The 22255-nt window shown below is 50.9% G+C and overlaps 2 protein-coding genes across 5 annotated transcripts in view; one reads left to right on the top strand and one right to left on the bottom strand.

Moving 5' to 3' along the window:
- Nucleotides 1-6: 6 nt before the first annotated feature.
- GCHFR (GTP cyclohydrolase I feedback regulator) lies at nt 7-8759 on the bottom strand. Its single transcript, XM_030038948.2, has 3 exons — nt 8647-8759; nt 5404-5498; nt 7-925 (listed from the first exon to the last, which is right to left on the bottom strand). The coding sequence occupies exons 1-3, from the start codon at nt 8680-8682 to the stop codon at nt 802-804; spliced, it is 255 nt and encodes an 84-aa protein (XP_029894808.1). The 5' UTR covers nt 8683-8759; the 3' UTR covers nt 7-801.
- Nucleotides 8760-15641: 6882 nt separating this feature from the next.
- RMDN3 (regulator of microtubule dynamics 3) overlaps nt 15642-22255 on the top strand; it is a 42543-nt gene continuing 35929 nt past the window's right edge. For 3 of the 4 annotated variants that reach the window (XM_041129089.1, XM_030038631.2, XM_030038629.2), the window contains exons 1-2: nt 15741-17383; nt 18049-18195. In XM_041129089.1, the coding sequence (XP_040985023.1) occupies nt 17190-17383; nt 18049-18195 (341 nt within the window). In that variant the 5' untranslated portion in view covers nt 15741-17189. Of the gene's footprint in view, nt 17384-18048; nt 18196-22255 lie in introns of all 4 variants that reach the window. The other variant, XM_030038630.2, reaches the window with a different exon arrangement.

Here is a 22255-nt window from a genome sequence, read left to right as displayed (position 1 = left end):
CATTGGTCTCTTTAGAGAAATGTTTTATTGGTGTTACCCCTACGGCAGGATTCATAGATACAAAGTCCCAAACAATCCAGCATTGCAACTGCTGCTGTTAAGATTACAGAGCCTGTACCCGAAATGTTCACAAGACCTTTCTGTGCTGCTCTAAGGCTGTTTCAGGAACAATGCGTTACACTTGCATGGCACTCTTGGGGCTGAAAGTCTGATGATGCTGCTAACCACAATCCCATTGGGGAGAGAAACCGGCCTTGCTGCCGAGTGAAGGGATTCTCAAAGAGCACTGTGCAGGTTTAGCAGTTCCTGCTTGCGTGTCAGGGATGCGATAGTATGCCATCCATGCTTGGCCTCCCCTCCCTACCCACCACGGCCTGGGAGGAAGGCATGCCCTGAACTCTCACAGCTCAGCATGTACCTCTCTGGGGCGGCCCTGAAGAACAGGCAGACAAGTCTGTTATTTGAGCTTCCACCAATGCATGCTAAATAGGAGATGATTAAAATGTAAAAAGATGGTATTTGCCAGACTGCCATTCAGATGAATGCAGAGATGGAGCCATCTGTTCTCTGTGCATGATTTCCTCTGGACTGGGCATACCTTCCTCCCCCCAGTCTTGTGAAATGGCAGGGGTGGCAAGTTTCCATTGGGTCAAGTTCTGCCTCTACACCACTCCTCCCCCCATGCCCGAGTGCCTGGAGTCTGGGACAGAAAGGAATTAAGGGGAAAATGTTTGCTGTCAGTCCTGTGCAAGATGATCCCCAGCAGGACAGTGTCTGGGAGGAATGCAGAAGTCTTCCTCGCTATTCCTTGTGGAGGCACCACACCAATGTCTGGCCCACGCCTGTCATGCTCACCACCCGGTAACCACAGCTCTCCAGCTTGTTCAACACTATCCGCGGTGCATCGTTCACGTAGTACTCCCAGCTGCAAGGAGGAAAGGGGAGAAGAAATAAAATGAGGTGGAGAAGGAAGAGACAAGAATTTCCTTGTGGAAATGACTCTGCCTCACTACTAAACCGATACAAGACACAGCAATGACCACATCGGCATACCGTCTGTGTGATGCAATGTCTTGGTTAACCAGGTGGGGAAGGCCAAAACCCACAGCTACCAAACCAAGGAGAAAGCCTGTCCAAAATGGAAGGGTTATGTTAAATGGAAACGTGGTTTGGGGACCGGTTGTCCAAAGCCACATGTTGCTCGGTTACCTGGGCTGAAACTGCAGCAGAGGGGGTTCCCAAGTATTCACAGCAGGAAATTCGTGGAAAAAGAGGATAATCTCTGCAAAGCAGGGAAGAATGATTTAGGTGTTCCTAAGGAATGAAAAACCAATGTTTTGCCTGTGTCAGAGCATGTCTGTAGAAGGGGTGTTTTTGAGAGCCTGTGCTTGAAATTTGGGAATTGGAAAAAAATGCTGCCTTCAGCCATTCAAAAGCATTAAGCTTTTGAAAAACCAGAAGTCATCAGTCCTCAACAGAGCTGCCAAATAAGGTGGAGCACAGGCTCCTCTCTACCCTGGCTGTTCAGAGCAGTTGCATGCTGTGGATGTCTAGGAACTGACACTGGGAATCTCTGTCCAGTTTTTATTCCTCTATGGTTTCTGCTGGCTCTGTGCATTTGGAGCAGAAGTTGTCCTTCCCTCTGCCTGATCCCTGAGGCTTCTTCTCTGCAGAAGACTTGAGGGCTATGAGACTGCTCCCACCATAAAGAAAATAGACAGTGATTGCAGAGTGGAAGAGTAGCACAGTACAGACACAAAATGGGCTGAATTAGGTGGGGAAGTAGCAGAGCTGAAATGGCAAGTATAACCTTCAGTGCTGGATTTGGCAGCCTTTCTGTTCCTTTAATGCAGTCTTTTTGGATGCAGTATTTATTCAAGCAGATGGGATAAGCTTCATAATAGTTTAGCTCTTAGATGACTCACTGTGCCAGATAAGCTGGTAATGATGGGCTACAGAATCATTGGTGATCTTGTTTGGGCACCTTAAAAAAACTCTCCTGATTTTCATACTAATAGCAATAAAAAAAGACCCAAAAGCATTTCCAAAGTTGCTCTTGCTAAGATTGCAAAACATTAATGGAGTAGTGAGTGCTTTTAAAGCATGAAATAACACCAAGATGTGAAAGCTTTTTCTCAGTTTCTCAAGACAGACTATACTTTGCTATAATTATAGATGTGGTGTAAAGATAATATGTATTATTATAAGTGTCTTTGAACTTAATGCTTTCTCTAAGAGGCTTGCCACATACCCTTCAGATTCACATGTTGGAGTTGGTAAATATTATTCCCATTATACAGAGGAAGGAGCTGAGGCAGGGATTGTTTGTTATTTGTAGGAACCTAAAAACCTGAGTGGCTGAGCTAAAAGCAGAAGGGGAAAGCTGAGTTGCCCAGGGCTTCAAACACAACTCCATATTGAATGAAACAAAAGATTGCACGCAGTGCGTATCAAACATGCCACCGTCTCCGCGTGCAACCAGTCTGAATCAGGATGGAATGGCTGGCAACATTTGCAAAGCCTTTCCTCCCAGCTAAATGCCAGCAGGGAACAGAAAAGTCACCCGAGATTGGAGAGGACTTCTGCATTTGCACATCGTTAAGAACGTGACCCCGGCTGCCTTGCCTCCCAGATGTGCCAAAACCAGAGCGCCCAGATGAGTGAGTGTGCATGGGGATGGGATGGAGCTGGGGCAGGAGCGTCCTCCACACGCAGCTCTTTTTAGTGATGGAGCAGACAACCTCCTGGTGATACCTGCCCAGCTGTCCTTTTGGCTTCCTCAAGGACAGGGTTTGGCTGTGCCCTGGGGAACAGCTAAGTTAAAGTATTAGCAGGTGCCTCAGACCTCGACTCCCAGAATTTGACGGAGAGGCATCGGGTTTCATTTTAAGACCAAACAGTGCTGATAGCCTTTATAATTACAGGAGATGCCGGGGACGGTGCCCAGCAGTCATCCACGCACGCCCGTCCACCTGGGGGGACCCAGAAGGATCCCCTTTTTCTGCAGCAGCCAAGGGTCAGGCTTTTGACCCAGCGCAGGCTGGGGCAGAGCCCGGCTCTCCCCTTGCTAAAGCCCAGATGCCCCCCGGGTTCTGCCTCCGCACATCAGATAGGGGAGCGACAGTGCGTGCCTGCGCCGGCAGCTGATTGAGCTTAATGATGTGCCATTTGCAGTAGGTAGCGCAGAGCTGCATAACAGGATCAGTGCTCTCCCTTATTAGAGGCAATTAAGTACTTCAGCTGTTTATTATAGTGCCCCAGCAGGTCCATACTGCTTAGACCTTTTCTTTCAGGCTCCTTCCAAGGTCATGTTTAAAGTTTTGGGGCCCACAGTGCTACAGGAGGGGCAAGATTTGCAGCATCCTATAGCCGGGCATACTGCTAGCAAAGCCTTGCAGTCAGGTGGATGGAAAATCCTGCTTGGCCGTGGTGCAAATATAGGAGCTGTCATCCCTGGTTGGGATTTTTGGCAGAGAGGCGGCCAGAGCTCACCCCGCTGGCATGCTGCCGTGCCTCTCGGGGCGTGAGCAGCCACATTCCAGCCGGGTTATTTTCTCCACCCCCTGTTGTTCAAGCGCAAACGGGGAAGACGTGCCGCGGGGACACAGTGGAGTTACCCCGGGTATAACACAAGCCGTACCAAGAAGCAGGTGGGGCAAGAGAGAGCTCAAAATGCTCCAGGCCACAGGGAGGGAAGGAAGGTTGTGAACCCACCAGGGAGATCCCATAGAAAGCTCAAAACCCTTCTCCCGAACAAGCAGAATGTGGCACTCCGGTTCCTTCCAACGCTGCATCTCCTCCGTGGCTGCTGGGGCAGACACCACAGAGGCGTTTTATCTTTCTTTGCCTTTCTTTTCCACCCGAATCCTAGGGATCCTTGCCCCTATCTCTCAGGAGCCAGCTGCACTTCTTCCTCCTTGAAGCCCCTTCTCTTTCTCCCCCCTCGGGTCTCCCTTCTCATTGCATAACTCCCTGCCTGCTCCCGGGCTCGGCTTGGCAGGCAGCAGCACGAAGCTGACACCGCTGCCAATCTCCTGGCCACCCACAGGGCTGGGAATAGCAGCGCAGAGCTGGCCCAGCCCGGCAAACCCACCCAGGGCTGCTCGGCAGGGAGACGAGCGACGAGAGGGGTCCGAGATCAGCCTTCCTGCAGATGCGGGGAGACGGCAGTGGCCTGAGTTTGCACCTGGAAGGGTTTCTCTTTAATGGGGGGGCCTTCAGTGTTTTGTTTTATCTCCTCTGTCTTTAAAATCTCCCACCCCATTCAGGTTTTCAACGCTGCAGGAGTTGAGGACCCAGACCTCGATGTTTGCCAGGCTGGTACTGAGTAGGTGGGTTTTCCCAGCTCCGCCGATGGAAGTTTGAGAACATACTGGGACCGAGAGGCCCCTTCTGTTTAACGACTGGTTCTCCTCCTACTCCTCCTCTGCACCACGGCACGAGTGGGCAAGCTGAGCAGAAATCTAACCGCTCCTCTCTGTTGTTTTAATTTGCATTTGGGGTTTTGTTTTGCTTTGTGGGTTTTTTTTCCCCGGAGAAAAACAAGAAGTGAGATATCAAGTGGGGAAAAAAATGGGCCAAGATGTAATGAACATGCTGGTAACATCTCCAAGTTGCACTTTGATGAAGGCTGGTGTCAAACTTAGCGTAGGCAGAGAGAGAGACGGGGACATGGAGAAGCGTCAAATACATACGGCTTGCTAACACGCAGGCTAATGGGTTGGAGTCGGGGGGACACGATGGCGAGCAGCTCCAACCCTGGGGGTCAGCAGACCAAGGAAAAGCTTCAGGAGCCATCAAGGGGGGCCGGCTCGGATGCTCGGTAACGGGAAGAAACCTCAAGCTGCACTAGAGAGTGGGACGGGATGGGACGGACTGCGGACGAGCATCTCAGGTGGCTTGGCACCAAAAAAGGCCACAGCCAGAGCAAGGCTGGGATGGGCACCGTTTGCTTCTGAGCACCTCAGGGCTGGAAATGATAGTAAGACAGGGGAGGTTTGTCTTTCAGGATTAAGGGTGGGGTGAAGGCAGGTAAAGTTACGCAGAACAATTCAAATGCTCCCTGTGCCGTTTTTTTTTCAGCTAGGGCATGCGTCAGGTAACAGCTAGAAGCATCCCCAGCGTATAAGGGGTAAGGAGAGGCGGGGAGGTGGGTCAGGGCTAAAATGGGGTCAGAGCAAGGAAAAAGAAAGAACTTAATGAAATATCAGCCAGCGTTTCCTCGGGTGAGCATTAACAGGAAGGGGCAAGGACACGTGCATGCCCTTTCAGCATCAAACTAGTCCTGGGATTAAATGTGCAGCTGGAAGGTGCCATGGTGAATATGGGGAGTGAAAATGTTCCAGATTTTCTTGGGAAAATAAGGAGAGGGGAGTGCCTGAAATGTCGCAGAGGAGGACTTACAAGTGGTTCCCCAGCATGTTCCTCTTCGTGGCTCCCAGGAAGCTCATCAGGCTGGGATCCGAGTGCTCATCTCCCACCATGGTGGGGCCAACCTCCTGCAGGGAAAGGCAGCAGAGCGGGTGAGCAAAGGGCTGCAGCACAGCCACTCCCCCTCCCCACTCCCCAGCACAGCTCCAGTAAGAGCTTTACTGGGAAGGGAATTACTGTGAGCCACCTGCCCATCCCAGGAGAGGACCTCGGTGGCTTTGCTCCTGGAGGACCACCTGCTGCCTGAGCTCGCGGTGGCTCCGGTCCTCTGGGATCCTCCACTGGGAAGTCTGTAGGACAGCAACAAGGCGCTACTCCCAGCCTCATCGTGCAGAACAGGCAATCTGTGTGTTTTACCATGAAATGAGCAACCCCGGGCCAGTTAGGGACCATTTGCCTGTCCTGGTAGAAGACAGCTTTTGGGAATGGCTCTGCTAACTGGGAAGGGTGAGAAGATCGGGGTGAGAAGGCAGCACAGAGGGATTGGGGCAGATGAGCACCCATGGGATGGCGGGGGACAGTCACGCTCCCTTGGAAGCGACAGGAGACCGGAGGAGCTGGGGGAACGCAGAGACATGAGTCATCTCGCCACCAGAGCCATCAGGTGGACTTCCCACACGTCATATGGGGGGGACGGGGACATTTCTGTATGGCGCTCCAGAAGTGTTATTTTATGAGATATTCCTGGGCTGGAGGTTTTCCAGAACTAAGTACAAGGGCACAGGAGATAACGACAGCGCCGATGTGACCTCCGCGATGATTGCCCGCTCCCAGCCCAGCACCGGCACAGCCAGGGAGCAGCCGGGGAAGGCAGCATCCAGCCGCCCTGCAACACCAAGGCTGGAAGAGCAGGGAAACACAGCCCGGAACACTGTCCAGAGCTACGGGGGCCGGTGAGTGGCAGAGACATCGCACACACATCCATCATGGGACCCACAACCCACCCCTCCTTGCTCAGCACTGCTGGGGCTGCTAAGACCCTCTGTGCTCCAAAACCCACCCCTGCACCTTCCAGGCTACTCCTGAAAATAGCAGCATTTGATTGATTTTGATAGGTGCAGCAATTGTTTCCTTTTAAATCTCCTCCATGCTACTTAGGAAAAGTTTGCAGGTGAAAACTGTTCTGAGGGATGTCCCCCATTCACTGGCAAACCTATGTCACACCATTATTATCACTTTGTAATACGCAAAGGGCCGCTCAACCCTCGGTGACCTCAGAAATATTTTAAGTATCAGCCAGACCCTTTTTGACGCCTCTCTTCTCTATCACCCCTTGGAGAAAGCAAAGCCCAGGAACAGGACAAAGGTCCCAGAGCCTCAAACAGAGGTTGCACACGGAGGCTGGCGGGCTGCACGCTCCACGTTACACCGTGGCATGAACCCCTTGGTCCTGGGGCAGCAGGACGGGAACCCGCGCGCTTTGACCCACAGTGAGTTTCACAACGAAGCAGCCGGACAGTCTGACGGCAGAGAAAGCAGAGAATTTACAGTTGGCTGGGAGAGCTGAGAGAGCTGGTCTGGGGATAGCGGATGGGTGAAGACTGAATGCGGCAGAGAGGGTGAAATCCCTCCCTGACAGCATCCATCTACAAACCGGCGCGGGCAAACTGCGCGTCCATCATGAGCCTCAATCAGATCCCAACTAGAAGCACTTACACAGCGTCACTAATCAAACATTTTAGCGAGCTGTGCAAACACGCAGGCACGCTAAGCTGCCTGGAGTGCTGGAAAAGACAGAAACTGAAGCAGAGGAAGAGCCTTCTCTGCTCGCCGCTGCCCACGGAGCCCTCCTGCCTGCAGCCCAGCACTGTGAACCCCACGGCAGACGTGCCGTGGGAGAGAGCGACTCGTCCCTGCCCCGACCGCTGCCAGAAAAAACAGCAAAGTCAATCACCCCCTCCTAGGCCAGGACGGGCTGTTTCCAGCCGCGGCTCGATGCCAGGTTTCAGGTCAGAAATGTTTGCTTTGCCCTGCTAAAGAGCAGAGTTTCCAAAGTCTGCGGAGGGGAAACAGGCTAAGCTACACTAATCCAGTCCGCCCTGCTGCATGCCTCTCCCTGAAGTGCTAGCAACCCCAAGCATGTGGTGCTTTCTGTAGCTCAGTCCATAATCACTTAATCAACTTGTACGATGCCAAGGATCAGGGCCAACAGATGCTTCGGTGCCGCAGCATCCCCACACGTCCTCATTCTCAATTCACTGCTCGCTTGGTTTGAGATGTGTGCCTAATGGGACATCTTCAGCGACAGCAGCAGCATCTTCCACCAAACTCCTGCCAGCTTGTCCGTTTGCGTTTTTCACCATTGCCCCCTTCCTATCGCAAAACCACATCACCATATTTTGACTTTCAGACGTATAGTTCCCCTTTGTGTTGAAAAAAGGAGAAAACCCCAGACAAATACGTGGCTATCTGCTCTTGCGGTCCTGGCAGGACGCGCCAGCTGACGGTGGGTCGGCAGCAACTGCTCTGCGGACTGCAGATGCTGCAATCATTAGGAAGTAACGTTTCCTTTATGACTTTAAATGAGAATAACGGGCTCTGTGCTCAGCCCAGGTCTCAGCCAGAGATCCGGGCCACTGCTCAACAACCCCGCTGCCGGTAATGCCCTTCCCTTTGGCTACGGCGGCTTTTTCCACCCTGAAACGGCTGTTTGGGGAAGGGGGAAAACCCAGAGTGAGGACACATGGCCAGAGATTTGCCGCTTTGACGTTCATGGGATCCTACAAGTCTCTCCGGTGATGTTACTTGCTGTTCAAGAGGGGAGCGGTGATGTTACTTGCTGTTCAAGAGGGGAGCGGTTTCGGGGGGGAAGGAGCAGGGGTACGGGCACCCCAATGCTCTCCTCCGCCCCGACACCCGCCACCCCGGGCAGGGCCGACGGGACGGGGCGAAGGGAGGTGCGAGTGGGGTTCCGCACGGCGCGGTCACGCCGGACAGCTCGCACCGTGGCCGTGCCGGGGGGTCCCCCAAATCTGTGGGGTGTCACCCCCGGAGCCCCGCGCCGCCCCCCGTGTCCCCGTCCCGTCCCTCCCCAGCCCGGGGGAGCAGCGAGGGCGGCCGGAGGCAGCGGTGCCCGGTGCAACCGGGTGGGGGGGGGGCTGAGCGCGTCCCGCCGCTCACGTCGGTCCCTGCCCGGCCCGGGGGCGGCCGCCACCCCCCCACCACCCCCGCCCCAACCCCGTCGGGTGCCGGGGGGCAGCGGCGGGGCGGACTCACCATGCGGATCTGGGTGCTGATGAGGAGGTACGGCATCCTCCCGCCGCCGCCGCCGCCGCCGCCGCCGCCGCCGCCGCCGCCGCCGCCGCCGCTCCCGGGGGAAGGGGCGGGGGCCGTGCCCGGGGGCGGCCCCAGCGTCCCGCCCCGCCGCCCCCGGGCAGGGGGGGGGCCCGTCCGCCCCGTCGGGGGGGGGGGGGCGGGATGCGGGGCTCGGGTGAACCCCCAGAGCGTTCGAGGGCCCCGGTGGGGGGGGGGGGGGGTTGGCCCCGAGTCGCGGAGCGGCCCCGCTGGGCAACGCAGCCCTGGCCCGGCGGGGGGGTGGGCAGCCCCGGGGGGGCACCGCCGGTCGCCCATCTACCCCCAGGGATCTCGGGTCTGCCTTCCCGGGAAGGGTGAGCGGTCAGGAGGTGATGATGGATGGGGGGTGATGGACCGGGAGGTGATGGACAGGGGGTGATGGACTGGGAGGTGATGGACAGACGGTGATGGACTGGGAGGTGATGGACAGGGGGTGATGGGCGGGGGGTGATGGACAGGGGGGTGATGGACTGGGAGGTGATGGACAGAGAGGTGATGAACAGGAGGTGATGGACTGGGAGGTGATGGACAGACGGTGATGGACAGGGGGTGATGGACAGGGGGTGATGGACTGGGAGGTGATGGACTGGGAGGTAATGGACTGGGAGGTGATGGACAGGGGGTGATGGACTGGGAGGTGATGGACTGGGAGGTGATGGACAGGGGGTGATGGACTGGGAGGTGATGGACTGGGAGGTGATGGACTGGGAGGTGATGGACAGGGGGGTGATGGGCGGGGGGGTGATGGACTGGGAGGTGATGGACAGAGAGGTGATGGACCGGGAGGCAAAGGACCAGGAGACAGTGAACAGGGAAACGATGGACAGGGAGACAAAGGACTGGGAAATGATGGACGGGGAAATGAGGAGCAGGAGAGATGGACCACGAGCCGGGGCGGGTTTGTGGGGAGCCCTGGACCCTGCAGAGCAGCCCAGGTACCACCCCAGGGTCCCTTCCAAGCATTCCCCTGAAGCAGGGTGTTTGGCGGAACCAGCATGTTGGGAAAAAAGTTCCTTTTTCAACAGGCTGTTGAGTTTTTGTCTGGAAACCTGGGCGTTTAAATCCCTTCAAAATTTGAGGAGAAGCTCATTTCCTGAGCCCGGGACAGAGAGAGGTGCTTCCTCTGGAGGTGCTGATGGAGTAATTCCCCCCTCAACACCCACCCTAGCAGTCTGAAAACTATATATAAAGCAAATAATATTTCTATAAATAGCAAATAATAGTTCCCTAGCCTCATGACTTGGAACAGAAACCTCTCCTTGCAGCTCACCAGAAACAATTAACATGCCATAATAAGTTCCTCATTTTGCTAATAATCTTCAGAAATCAATGACTGCAGGAGAAAGCAGAAGAAGGATGCTCCTGTGCCGAAGAGCCTGGACTGCGCTGTGCTGCGTCGTTCCTGCGTGACCTGGGGCCCGTTTCTCTGCGCTGCCCCGAGTTACTGATTAACTCCAACAGGTAGCAAGGGAGAAAATTAACAGTTCTGCTTGCTAGGCTAAAGGAGACGCTCTGACAAAGCCAAACCTTGCTAACCATTATCATTAATGTTATTATTAACATGTTTGTTGGGTTTGGCATGATCAAAGAAAATAATCAACAGACGTTGATGGTATCATCTTCCTAAAATGTGCCCCAAATATCCGGATATATTCATTTCGAGCTCTGTGTGGGATACCTCACTCCATGGGTTATACATCAGCTCATTTCGATCATTTTTGTTCTAAGGAGGGTCTTCCCCAAATCCTGGCTGCTGGAACAGTCCGAGTGTTTACTCATAACTCTTATTTTCCAGTGCAAACCTGCGTTTGGCTTCTAGTGCGATGAATTAAAGCGTTATTGCCTCTGTTGCCCAATTCATGAAAAGGAAAGGCTGCCTCCCACGCATTTCACCTGGGCTGTGCTTGATTTTGACAGGAGTCCCAAAATCCCCAACCCCTTTGGAGCTTAACCGGGTGGTCTCACTGTGAGTGTGGTCCCACGGTTACCATCCCGCTGGCCACAGAAAATCATACAGATACGAAATCCAGACCCATCGGTCTATCCACAAATTAAAGAAAAATATAGCCAGGGTTCTCGCTGCATGGCAGCCTGCCCAGCTCTTGCTCTCGCTGGTCGGTCTGGCTCATACACCGCTCTTTCAGGGGCAGGGGCAGAATAAGGGCAGAAAATGAAAGCAGAGCCTGCACACAATATTTCGGTATTGAATTTCCTGATGACATACTGAAAGCTGGGAGACAGCCCGCGTGCTCAGCCCTGCAGTGGCGTGAGAGCAAGCTATGAAATGTGGTGCAATATATTTCAGTGGTACCATTCATCATCCGAAAGCAACTCATTACCCTTTGGCACTGGCTCCAACCAGTCTGCCTACAGCCCTGGTCGGACACAGAGAGAAGCAGGGGCCAGTGGGAGCTGCCGGATTTAAATCTCTCCCAATAATTCAGATAAAAGGAAGAAAAAGGTTATTTGGCTCTGCCAGAAATCATCACCCTGTTACCCACGCTTACGAGAGGCAAGTGGCATATGAAGAGCCTTATTTTTCCTCTTCTGACAGCAACAGCTTTTTCTAATTAACACCCCCTTCTTTCTGCAGCACCCAATTAAGTTTCCTGCCCAGAATATTCCTAACTGGGTGGAGGGCAGCAGCTTAGGTCAAGCATCCCCTGAACCTGAGGGCTGGGTTTGCTTCTTGAAGGCAAATTGCTCTGTGGAAGGCAGGAAAACTGCTGATCGCTGTGTCTGATTGCAAGGAGAAATCCCCAAGAGGTTGGATGATAAAGCTGATTAAATGGTATTGTTCGTTATCTGAGGCTGCTGCTGATTAGCTCTTTACTTGGGACAATGTAATAAAAGAAAGTGTTTAATCCATCTTTTTAGCTAGTAATGGACACACTGCAGAGGGTGTTAAAGGAATCACTACTTTTCCTTTGGCTGTTCCAGAAAAAGGCATTTCTAGTTTCAATAATCCTGGTATAAGCAATTTCTTACAAACTACAGGTTTGGGGGATCGCTCCAGAAATGTAACTGCCCCACACGTTCCCTGCATTTACTGTAGAACAGAGAATTCAAACCCAAGAGTCTTGGGCTAATTATTTGGCCATTCCTACCTTCTTCACCTTACTTCCACCCAAAATACTGCAATCTCGACCCAAGAACCGGCAGCTCTTTACGACCCCTGTACCACGACGAGTCCTGTGAATGGTTCGCTCGCTAAAATAACCATTTTCCACCCCCGCTACGTCACTCAGCAGCTTCAGCCTTTCCTGAGTACCTTTTTTTTGTACATTTGTCCCTTACGCCTGGAAGCTGTCCAACCCGCAGCCAGCCAAGAGGGAGGTTTGGGACAGTCCCCGGGTTCGTGCGGTCCCGTCGCTGCTCCCGGAGCTGGGCAGCATCCCTCGGGGCACGTTTCCAGTCCCAGAGCTCGCCGGCTGATGGGCCAAGCTGCCTGTGAGCACCTCCGCTCGGGGGGATGAGCTGCCCTCGCCGCATTAAAAGGGTGGATATTGCAAGGGTATGGCGCTTCATGACAACTCGATGCGTATAAAAGTCATTGCCTTTCCTCTTAGCGATGTCCCCAATTACTCAAGCAGTCACTGAGCCGCAGCGTGGGGTTGTTGCAACCTGTTGGCCTTGATCCTGCTCCAGGGGATGAAGTCGTGGACTTGTTTTTACGAGGAAGCTGTGATTTTTTGTACTGCGTTTTGATGCCACATGGGAGAAATAAAGACTTCCCCCCCAGAGCTGAAGATAAAAAACCCTGTGCAACCCCCTTTTGCTTCTTGAGGAGCTTTGGTTTGTGCATCACTGGTCTCAGCATCTCATCCGGCGCGTCTGCTGGAGACCTGCCGTAGCAAACGGGCCCAAGGTGTCCTGGCAAAACCCCATCACAAGGTTATTTTAGGAACAGCAAAGCGTGTGGAGAAAAGAAAATACCTTAAATCCGTCTACGTCAGTGTTTATTTTACCCAGTGCCCCCCCACGTTCCCGTGCAGCACAAGGTGGGTCTGATGGCGGCCGCTCTGGGACCGGTAAGGATTTCAGGCCAGACCTGGGGTTGTTCCCCGCCGCCGACCAGTCCCCACCAGCCAGTCCATTGGGGGTTCATGATTTGCCCCCCCTCCCCAGCCAACAGCCCCAGCAAAAAGGATCCGCGATGGAAGGGGAAGGGGCGTTACCACCGCATTGCCCCCCAGCAGCGATCCCTGCTGCAGTTGCACAACGGTTTAATGACAATGACAAAAACGCCGGCGCAATTTGAGGTGGGGTGGGCATTTCGTTTGCGGGGCTGGCGTGTTTCGGGGCAAAAAGATAATAACGGAACGTCAAATCCAACGGGGATTTCAGACCCACCTACCCACCGGTGTGCGGTTGTTTTCTGCTGGTATAAAGGGGTTAAAGGGAAGGAGCAAAGCGCCTATTCCTTCCGGAAATTATTTCTTTCAAAAAAGCTTGTTTTTATTACTTTCATTAAAGCGCGACGGGGAAGAACAACAGCAGGGCTGGGGCGCGGGGTTACTCAGATACCATCTTTAATATCCGCGGGAGCAGGAGTTCGCGCTGCCCGGAGCGGTAGGGCTGTACGTCATAACCGCGTGAAGAAATTCAGCCTGCTCCCTCCACGCCCGCCTTCAAGGGTTTGTCACCGCAGCCGCCGTGTCCCCGTGGCTGTCGCTCATCAGTCGGAAAGGACGGGGACAGGTCACGGCGGGTGAAGAGCCAGCGGCAGTTGCGGTGTTTGTCCCGATACCACCAGAACCAAAGCCCACCCAACGGCCCACGGTCTCAGCACCAGGCGGACCGCCGTGCCACCTCTGCGCTGCGCCGGGGGGGTGCCGGCCAGTGTGCCGGCGCGGTGGGGGCTGTCCCGGTTTTGTGGGGCGGTGGTGCTGCGGCGGGTGGTTAGCGAGGCCGTGGTGCGGTGCGAGCGGTTGTGTTGGGGTGCGGAGCTGGTGGGGTTGGGGTAGTGGGGGGTAGGTGCAAGTGTGGGTGTGGGTGCAGGGGTAGCTATAGGTTCAGGTGCAGGTATATGTGCAGGTGTGGATGTAGGTAAAGGTTCAGGTACAGATGCAGGTGTAGGTGTAGGTACGGGTGTAGGTGTAGGTACAGGTACAGGCAATGGCACAGGTGTAGGTACAGGTGTAGGTGTAGGTACAGGCACAGGCACACGTGTAGGTGTAGGTACATGTACAGGTATAGGTGTAGGTACAGGTGCAGGTGTAGGTACAGGTTCAGGTACAGGCACTGGCACAGGTGCAGGTGTAGTTGTAGGTACATGTACAGGTGTAGGTACAGGCGTAGGCACAGGTACAGCTGCAGGTACAGGTGTAGGTTCAGGTGTAGGTACAGGTGTTTGTTAGTGTAGGTGTAGGTACAGGTGCAGGTGTAAGCACAGGTACAAGTTCAGGTGTAGTTACAGGTACAGGTTCAGGTACAGGCACTGGCACAGATGGAGGTGTAAGCACAGGTACAGGTACAGGTGTAAGCGCAGATACAGGCGCAGGTGCAGGTGTAGGTGCAGGTGTAAGCACAGGTACAGGTGCGGGTGTAAGCACAGGTAGAGGTACAGGTGCAGGTACAGGTGTAAGCACAGATACAGGTGTAGGTGTAGGTACAGGTGTAGGTGCAGGTGTAGGTACAGGTGTAGGTGCAGGTGCAGGTGTAAGCACAGATACAGGTGTAAGTGTAGGTGTTGGTGCAGGTACAGGTGTAAGCGCAGGTGCAGGTGTAGGTGCGGGTGCAGGTACAGGTGTAGGTACAGGTACAGGTGTAAGTGCAGGTACAGGTGTAAGTGCAGCTACAGGTGTAGGTACAGGTACAGGTGTAGGTGCGGGTGCAGGTACAGGTGTAGGTACAGGTACAGGTGTAAGTGCAGGTACAGGTGTAGGTGTAGGTACAGGTACAGGTGTAAGTGCAGGTACAGGTGTAGGTGCAGGTACAGGTGTAGGTGCGGGTGCAGGTACAGGTGTAAGTGCAGGCGCAGGTGTAAGCGCAGGCACAGGTGTAAGCGCAGGTACGGGTGTAAGCGCAGGTGTAAGCGCAGGTGTAAGCGCAGGTACGGGTGTAAGCGCAGGTGTAAGCGCAGGTGTGGGTGTAAGCGCAGGTGTAAGCGCAGGTACAAGCGCAGGTACGGGTGTAAGCGCAGGTGTAAGCGCAGGTGTAAGCGCAGGTACAAGCGCAGGTACGGGTGTAAGCGCAGGTGTAAGCGCAGGTGTAAGCGCAGGTACAAGCGCAGGTACGGGTGTAAGCGCAGGTGTAAGCGCAGGTGTAAGCGCAGGTACAAGCGCAGGTACGGGTGTAAGCGCAGGTGTAAGCGCAGGTACGGGTGTAAGCGCAGGTGTAAGCGCAGTCTCACCTCGCGGCTCACTCCGCCTCCTCGGCGGCCCCCCGGCCGCAGGGCGGTGCCCGCCCCTCGTCGCGCGGCGATGACGCGGCGGCCCGCCATAGGGCGCCTCCCTCCGCCCGTCAGCCCCGCGCGCCGCCGGCGGCAGTAGGCGGAGGGCGGCCGGACCGCGATGGCGGCGCGGGCCGGGCCCGGCCGGCTGGGGCCGGGGCTGGCGCTGGGGCTGGGCGCTGGGAGCGGCGGCGGCGGGAGCCGGCCTGGGCCTGCTCTGGCTGCGGCGGCGGCGGCGGCAGGCCGGGCTGACGGGTAGGGGGGGGCCTGCGCGGCGGTGGGCCCCGGGCCCGGGCCCGGGCCCTGTCCGTGTCCCGACCTTCCGTCCGGGCGGACGTTGCGGACCGTTACGAGCGCTGAGGCGGCCGCCGCGGCCGCTCCTCTCCCTCCGAGTCCGCGCACAAGCCGCGGCAAGGGGAAGCGAAGCCGCCTGCGTCCGTTCCCGGCGGCCCGGCTCTGAAAACGAAGCCGGCAGCGCGGGGGGGGGGGCCGCGCCAGTCAGAGTGCCGGCTGCTCGCCTGGAGAGACACGTTCGGCTCAGCAGGCCAGATTTTAAAATAACGTTACTTACAGGGAGGAATTTTTACTCGGATACCTCTTCGGGGGTGTCCGAAGGCCTGCCTGTGCTGCTGTGTGGGGGCAGGAGTGGTTCGCAAACGCTGTTTTCACCTGTGATGCTGCAGAACCAGGTGTTTTCACCTGTGATGCTGCAGAACCAGGTTTTAGATGCTTGTACCTTCATATTTTTCCTGCCGCGCTGCACGCAGCATACACCGACCCAGCGCTGCAGCAGGAGCAGGAGAATAGTTAGACCCCCGTGGCTTTGACAGGCTGGTAATGATTGCTGTGGTCAGTCTCTGCCCCTGGTTACCGACCGTATAGCATAGCAGGAATCGGTGCATCCCGTTTCACCGAACTTCACCCTGAAACAGCAGGTCCTGAGCAGAAATGGGGAGGATTGTCCTCTGCTGACGGGATAACAGGAGCGGCGACAAATGCTGCGGGAGTAGGGCAGGTGCTCAGGAACAACAGGCTGCGGTACGGCCCCTTCTAGAGAAAACAGCAGAGCAAACAGCATAATTTCTGAGAAGCAAAAAGAGAGTTGGGAAAAGATTACAGTACTTCTTTTTTTAAGACAACTTAGATTTTTATCTCTGAGTTTAGATGTGTTAACACAGGCTACTCTGGAAGATAAGCCCTTCATTTCCGCGAATCTGGCTGCTTTTTTGACAGTGGTTCTCATTTTTGTTGCTTTTAATATAAAAAGAGCATTCCTTCTCAAATAATGGACTTAACTGGTAGTACGTTTATAATATTTATGAGTTTTCAAGAAAACGTATTTAAAATCCACAGATGTAAATCTGTTCTTACATGCTGGTTGACCATGCTATACCTGCAGGAAGATTTAAGGATCAGACAGACTGATAAAGGTTCCAGATGTTCAGTAGAAGGCAATGACACATTTTAGTGACTAAACTGCTCTTTAAAGTCTGATGTCTTCTCTTTGGGTTTCTGTGGGGGTTTTTTCCTTGAATAAGAATAGAGTGGTTTGGTTTTTTTTTTTCAAAGAACAGGTCTTTTTTGGCCAGCTTTCCTGGCTGATGGCCTCCTGAGTTGATTGCAATTCAGGAGTAAAGCAGAGTGTAGTTTTTCAGTGTGATGTTAGTACAGAAGTGCAGAGAATAGGATTTAAATTAACTTGCAGTAAGGACTTTAAAAAAACCCCAGCAGTTTCTTCATCTACAGTAGTCTTTGTGATATTGAGTATGGATTTTGCTCTTTTAAAAAAAATTTTACAAGCGGATTTTTATAGAAGCGTAGTTAAAAGAGCTGTGTTTACCCCCAGTTGCTATTGCCAGTCTGTTAAGTGTGGCTAGATGCTAGTGTCAGAGAAGGGGGCTGTAAACTGGTTGAAGAACCCAAAACCTCAGGCCAGGTCAGGCGGCAACACTTGAGACCAAGCCTCATATCCTCCATCTTCTGAAAACAAAATTATACTGAGGCTTCCCATGTGAAATCCTTTCCCATTTGCATCTAATGAACTTTTTCCCCTCTTGTTTTCTTTTAAGTCATGTCCCGCGTGCCGGTTCCCGTAGAGGCGGGAGATGGTGCTATGTACGCACCTCTCCTAACGCGCGATGAGCAGGTGGATGTGCTGGAGCGCCTTGACTTTGTGTTGAGAAACATTTCAGAGCTAAGAAAAGAAGTGGAGGAGCTACGGAGCAGCCTGCAGCACTTAGCTGCAGAAATCATTGCTGATGTCAGGTATCGACCCTGCCCCTTTCTGTCTTTGTCTACTGTTGCACATATTTACTCCATAGCATGGTAAAGCAGCCATGACTCAGTACGTTAAATTCAAAATCCAAAAGTGGAAAAAGTGTCTCTCTAGTTTCCACTGGCACTACATCTTGACCTCCATTGAGATTAATTTTAAAAAGAATTGTATGTTTAGCCGGAGCTGGGGTTTTTTTCTTATGGAGTATCAAGTAGTGACACTTGCTTCATGTTCTAGACTGGAAAGGTTATTTGTTCTGTAAATGTTTGTCTCTTGTTACTGCTATTTTCTCTCTGACTGCTGCCAACTGTAGGTAACTTCTGATATAGAGTAAAAGGTCCTCTATTCTCCAAGATGTTTCAGGATTCCTTTGTTCATTGAGGAAATCAGAGGAATGCATGTGATATGGTTACCCCTTTGATATGGATTGCATATATGGATTGTGTATGGACTAAGTCTGTGGTCAGACGTGCTTTAACTGTACAATACGATGCTTGGTGTATGGCAGCGGGATGTTTGTATAAGCAAGAGTAAGTCACCTTGTGAATTCTTTGGATATAAAGCAAATTGACGGAATCTGCTAGAGAGAAGGTAAGTGAAATAGCAGACGTTTCACTATCAAATGTTTATCTGTTTCTCTTTGCCTTCCTCAAAGGTCCCATCTGGAAGAAACCCAGAAGGTAACTCGCCGGAGGCGGTTCCCGTTTCCTAGGGAAAGAAGTGATTCCACAGGCTCCAGTTCAATTTATTTCACAGCCAGCTCAGGAACAGCCAATACGGATGATGGAGAAAGTGAAGGAGGGTAAGCAGAGCACCAGGTTAGAAGCAGCTTTTATGGGCTTTGGTGCCCAATTACTTACGTCTGAGGAGTTTATAACATAAAGGAAGGGATTTTTTTCCCCACTAGGTGTCTGTCAACCTGGTTTTATTTGCTTTTATTACACTAAGCCTTCTACTGCCAGGGCCAGATGGAGAGAAGTGCAACAATTCCAACTTTTAGAGAAAGGGGGGGAAGAAAAAACATATATATAGTTTTTGAGGGTTTTCTTAAGCAATGATTTGATTAGGGAACCTTGCAGGATGAAGGGAGGTAGAAGTCCAGCCTGGGACTTGAGTGTGAGAGTTTATAAATAAAATTTCCATACAGTAATATATTTTAGAATGTCTGGAAAACTTCAGAAAGTTAAAAATACATTCCAGTTAACTAAAATGTCTTCAGCTAGGGTATTTCTTACGGATTTTTCTCAGTTTGTCACACTGATCAGTTGTGTTGCTTAAGTTCTTGTAGCTTAAAAACAGGTGAAAAGTTCCTTGTAGTTTAGGAACATTGGTAAAAATTACAGTATAGATGCAAGTATTGTCATATTAGATAACAAGAGGTCTACTGCATACATGTATGTGACTGCCGCCTTTCTGATGAAACACTTCTGTGCCTTAATAAGACGAATTCTATAGCTTTTGAGGTATGCGAGTATGTTGTAAAACATGCAGTACTGGCTGTATACGTTCTCCCAGGGAAGTTGAAATGAAATGTAATTTAAAGAGAGAAGTTAATTATAGCACTGAGGGCAAGGCAGGCACAATTTGGACCTGACATGCTGTTGGGTAGCAGGTCAATGACCAGTCAGCTGGTGCAAACGGACACTTGGTAGCACGGGTTTGTAATGAGTGGACAAAACAGCAATTACTGTAGCAGCCTCCTAGAAAAAAGGACATGGATCTGCAGGAAAGCAGGCTTTGTGACTGCCATAAACCTGTGTCATTTTAGTATTTTATTTTTAGTAGTTGGAATTGGTGAAGCAGGAAAGAGCTGATGTGATCTCATTCAGGTTATAGAACTGCTTCATTCGTCTGAAGTGGGTGTTCATATGAAAACAAAATTAGGGAGTAAGTGATTCATGGTGGTGTAATAGGTAACAAGGCTGCATAACAAATTTTAAAACTATATAGTTGGTTCTGAAGACAAGACCTTGCTATCTAGATAATAATGGATGCATTGAGTCATCAGGGTGCCAATGTATTTTGTAAAGCATGCTGAAAAGGGTGGTCTTTTTCAACAGATGCCAGCCCTAGGTGTCATCTAAGCATTAGAAAATTTTAAGTCGTGATAGAGGCTGACAACAGTTCCAACGTTCAGAGAAGACATCCTCCTTAGGGGACCTCAGGTGAACTGGTGAGCAGGGATGTATTTCACTGCAAAACCTCATTACTTTATTGGGAACCTAGCGATGGTTGGAGGAGTTCTTACATTTTATTTAAAATCTGTAATTAGGTTTAATGACCAGTGTGGAGAATTAGCGGATAAGCAGCTCTCATCTGATTTAAAAAAAATTCGAATAGTATACAATTTCTCACTCTGGTATTTGTCCCATACAAATAGGTATATCAGTCTGTTCAGGCCCAGCTGCCTTTAGTGTGCAATACTGTCTTTCAGAGATATAAATACTAAAATTTCTGGTAGAAAATCAGGGTAGGAAATGTAAATTTTGGAAAAGACTGTTCAAGCTTTTTAGCAGCCACTGGGAGGAAGAATGAGACTATTCTCAACAGATAGATTTCAGCTGTGTATTCATTTCTGGCAATTGTATTCTTTTAATGAAATTCAGCAAGAACAGCTCACATTTCAGCTTTATTTTGCAAACCACATGGGCATAAGCATCTTCTCCGATTTCATATACAATTAAAAAAATCATCACAAACTTTCAGGACTCAGGAGCTCAGAGGTCTTGGGCTGCTTGATTTCTCTATATTGCTTTGGCACTGCTTTGGTCTTTTGGGCTTCTTTGCCTCCTCTTTCCAGGTGCTTTTTTGTTCCAGCTAGTATGTTTTCAGTTTCATTCAGGATGTGTGCTAGCCAGAGGCCTCAACATACTAAAACATTTAAGAACTTTCCATCATTGTAAAATTGAGAAAACAGGCTGATAACATCTAAATCCCTTAATCTTCCTGAAAACTCTGAGTTTGTGAAGTTATGTATGGTATTACTTGTCTTTTTAAACTGGCAGCATCTTCTATGAGCTGTTTTGGAGAAAACACATTTTTGTGGTGGAGAAAAAAAGTGTGTAGGAGCCATCCATTGCTGCCTGTTTTTAAAGACCATATTGTGTTTCAGGAGCCTTCAACGTGGAAAGTGTTTTTCAGCTGAAGTACTGAAATCTTTGCAGCTGCCAGTAAAATGTTGTAGTGGGACAGTATCACAACTGTGTAGCCCACAACTGTGCTGCACAGTAGGTTAGGATGGGGAAATAAGAGAATTTGAGGAGTTTGTGTTTAGGTACCAAAAATGAGGTAGTCTAAAGAACTAATAACATCATTAATCTTAAGAAAACATCAAGAAATGAAGCTTTTAGTCTGAAACGGAGCCATGCCAGTGTCGCCTACCACCACTTTGCTACGTTATCCATTAATTGAGTGCTGCCTACGTAATCTCCAGCATGTTGTCCTGTAGTGCTTCCTTTCCTGGCTTTGCAGTGATAAGGCTGCATCTTACTTTATTTCTTGTCTTAAAATGCTTCAGTGCAAAGTGGTGCGTTTTTAAATTTTTGGATGAGGGTTGGAGGCTGTGGTGAGTGAGGGTATTTGTGTACCCTCTACCAGAGAGGGAAATGCTTGAGTGTTATTGATGGTTCTCAGAAAGTGGAAGCTTTGGTAGCCAAATGCGTCTTGTTATCTATGTGTGGCCAAATTACTGTAACTGCTTTCTTCAGATATGGACTTTGGTCACGTATCTTTGTCTCCAGACAAAGGCAGCTTCACACACAGAACGCGAGGCTCTCCCTCGGAGGAGAAATTCAGTCAGGGCAAAAGGGAGTGTGGATGTAGTTACCGAATGCCCCCAGGCTGCAATGACTTTTAATTCTAGCAGAACTTGTAAAGTTGGCTTGGGCAGAGTTTAATTGGGTAACAATTGCAAGCATCCCCTAGAATTAAGCGTTTATGGGATTTGAAGTAGCTTGCTTCAGGAAGAGAGCTTTCTATTCAGATAAATCAACAAAATCCAAATATAAAAGTGTACATTCTTAAATTACTGGCTGACTTGCGCTTATTCTTCGGTTAAGAGCTTGCAGATAAGTGTGAGGGGGACAAATAGTTGTCTTTAAAAAAAAAATTAGTTCTGTAAGTAGACACCCCGCTGCAGTGGTATCAGTCAATACATAATCCTGTTTTAAATTTCCAGCTTAGGTGCCTGTATATGATTTGTGAGAGCTTAATTTTAGCCATTTTCAGAACTTTGATCTGAGCTTTATCCTGGTTCATTTGACTAATTTAGCAGATAATCATTGCCCAGGTTTTTGTACATGTGGTGTCTTTTTGTGGCTCATCTGCTGTCTCCTTGCTGGACTTCTTGCTCATGGGAAATAGTTTTGATTGCTCTCCTACTGTTTTGCACCTTTTCACATGTCAGTGTGAACAAGCTGTTCCATATTTAGCGCTCAGACAAGATGATGGAGGTACTAGATACTGCCAAAACAGCTATTGTGTCTGAAATTCCCTGGAACGGGCTAAAAACCTCAGGTTATATTTTCCACATGGATGAGCATGTTGGATTTTTTGTTGAAATTCTCTTTTATAATCCATACATTTAACTGAACTGTCCTGGCTCTGTTCTTAGTTGTTTAATTCTCTTACATTGAAGTTCGAAGGCCTAACAGAAGCTGTTACAGTGTGCAAGTGAGATGTGGACACTTGTGACTGAGTTCTACTTAACTTTTGGGGGGGCCTTCTTTCTTCAGCTTTTTGACGTTGTGTATATTACATGAGAAATAATGATTGGTGTGTTATTTGAGACCCTTGGATTGTACAGTGTTCTCCAGGATAAACTCAGATACTCCTCTTCCTCTATTAGGAATAGTTGTTTTTTC

Source organism: Aquila chrysaetos, chromosome 16 (genome assembly GCF_900496995.4).
Source record: "Aquila chrysaetos chrysaetos chromosome 16, bAquChr1.4, whole genome shotgun sequence".
NCBI lineage: Eukaryota > Metazoa > Chordata > Aves > Accipitriformes > Accipitridae > Aquila > Aquila chrysaetos.
Note: the sequence above shows the minus strand (reverse complement) of the source record. Positions and strands in the feature narration are given on the sequence as shown.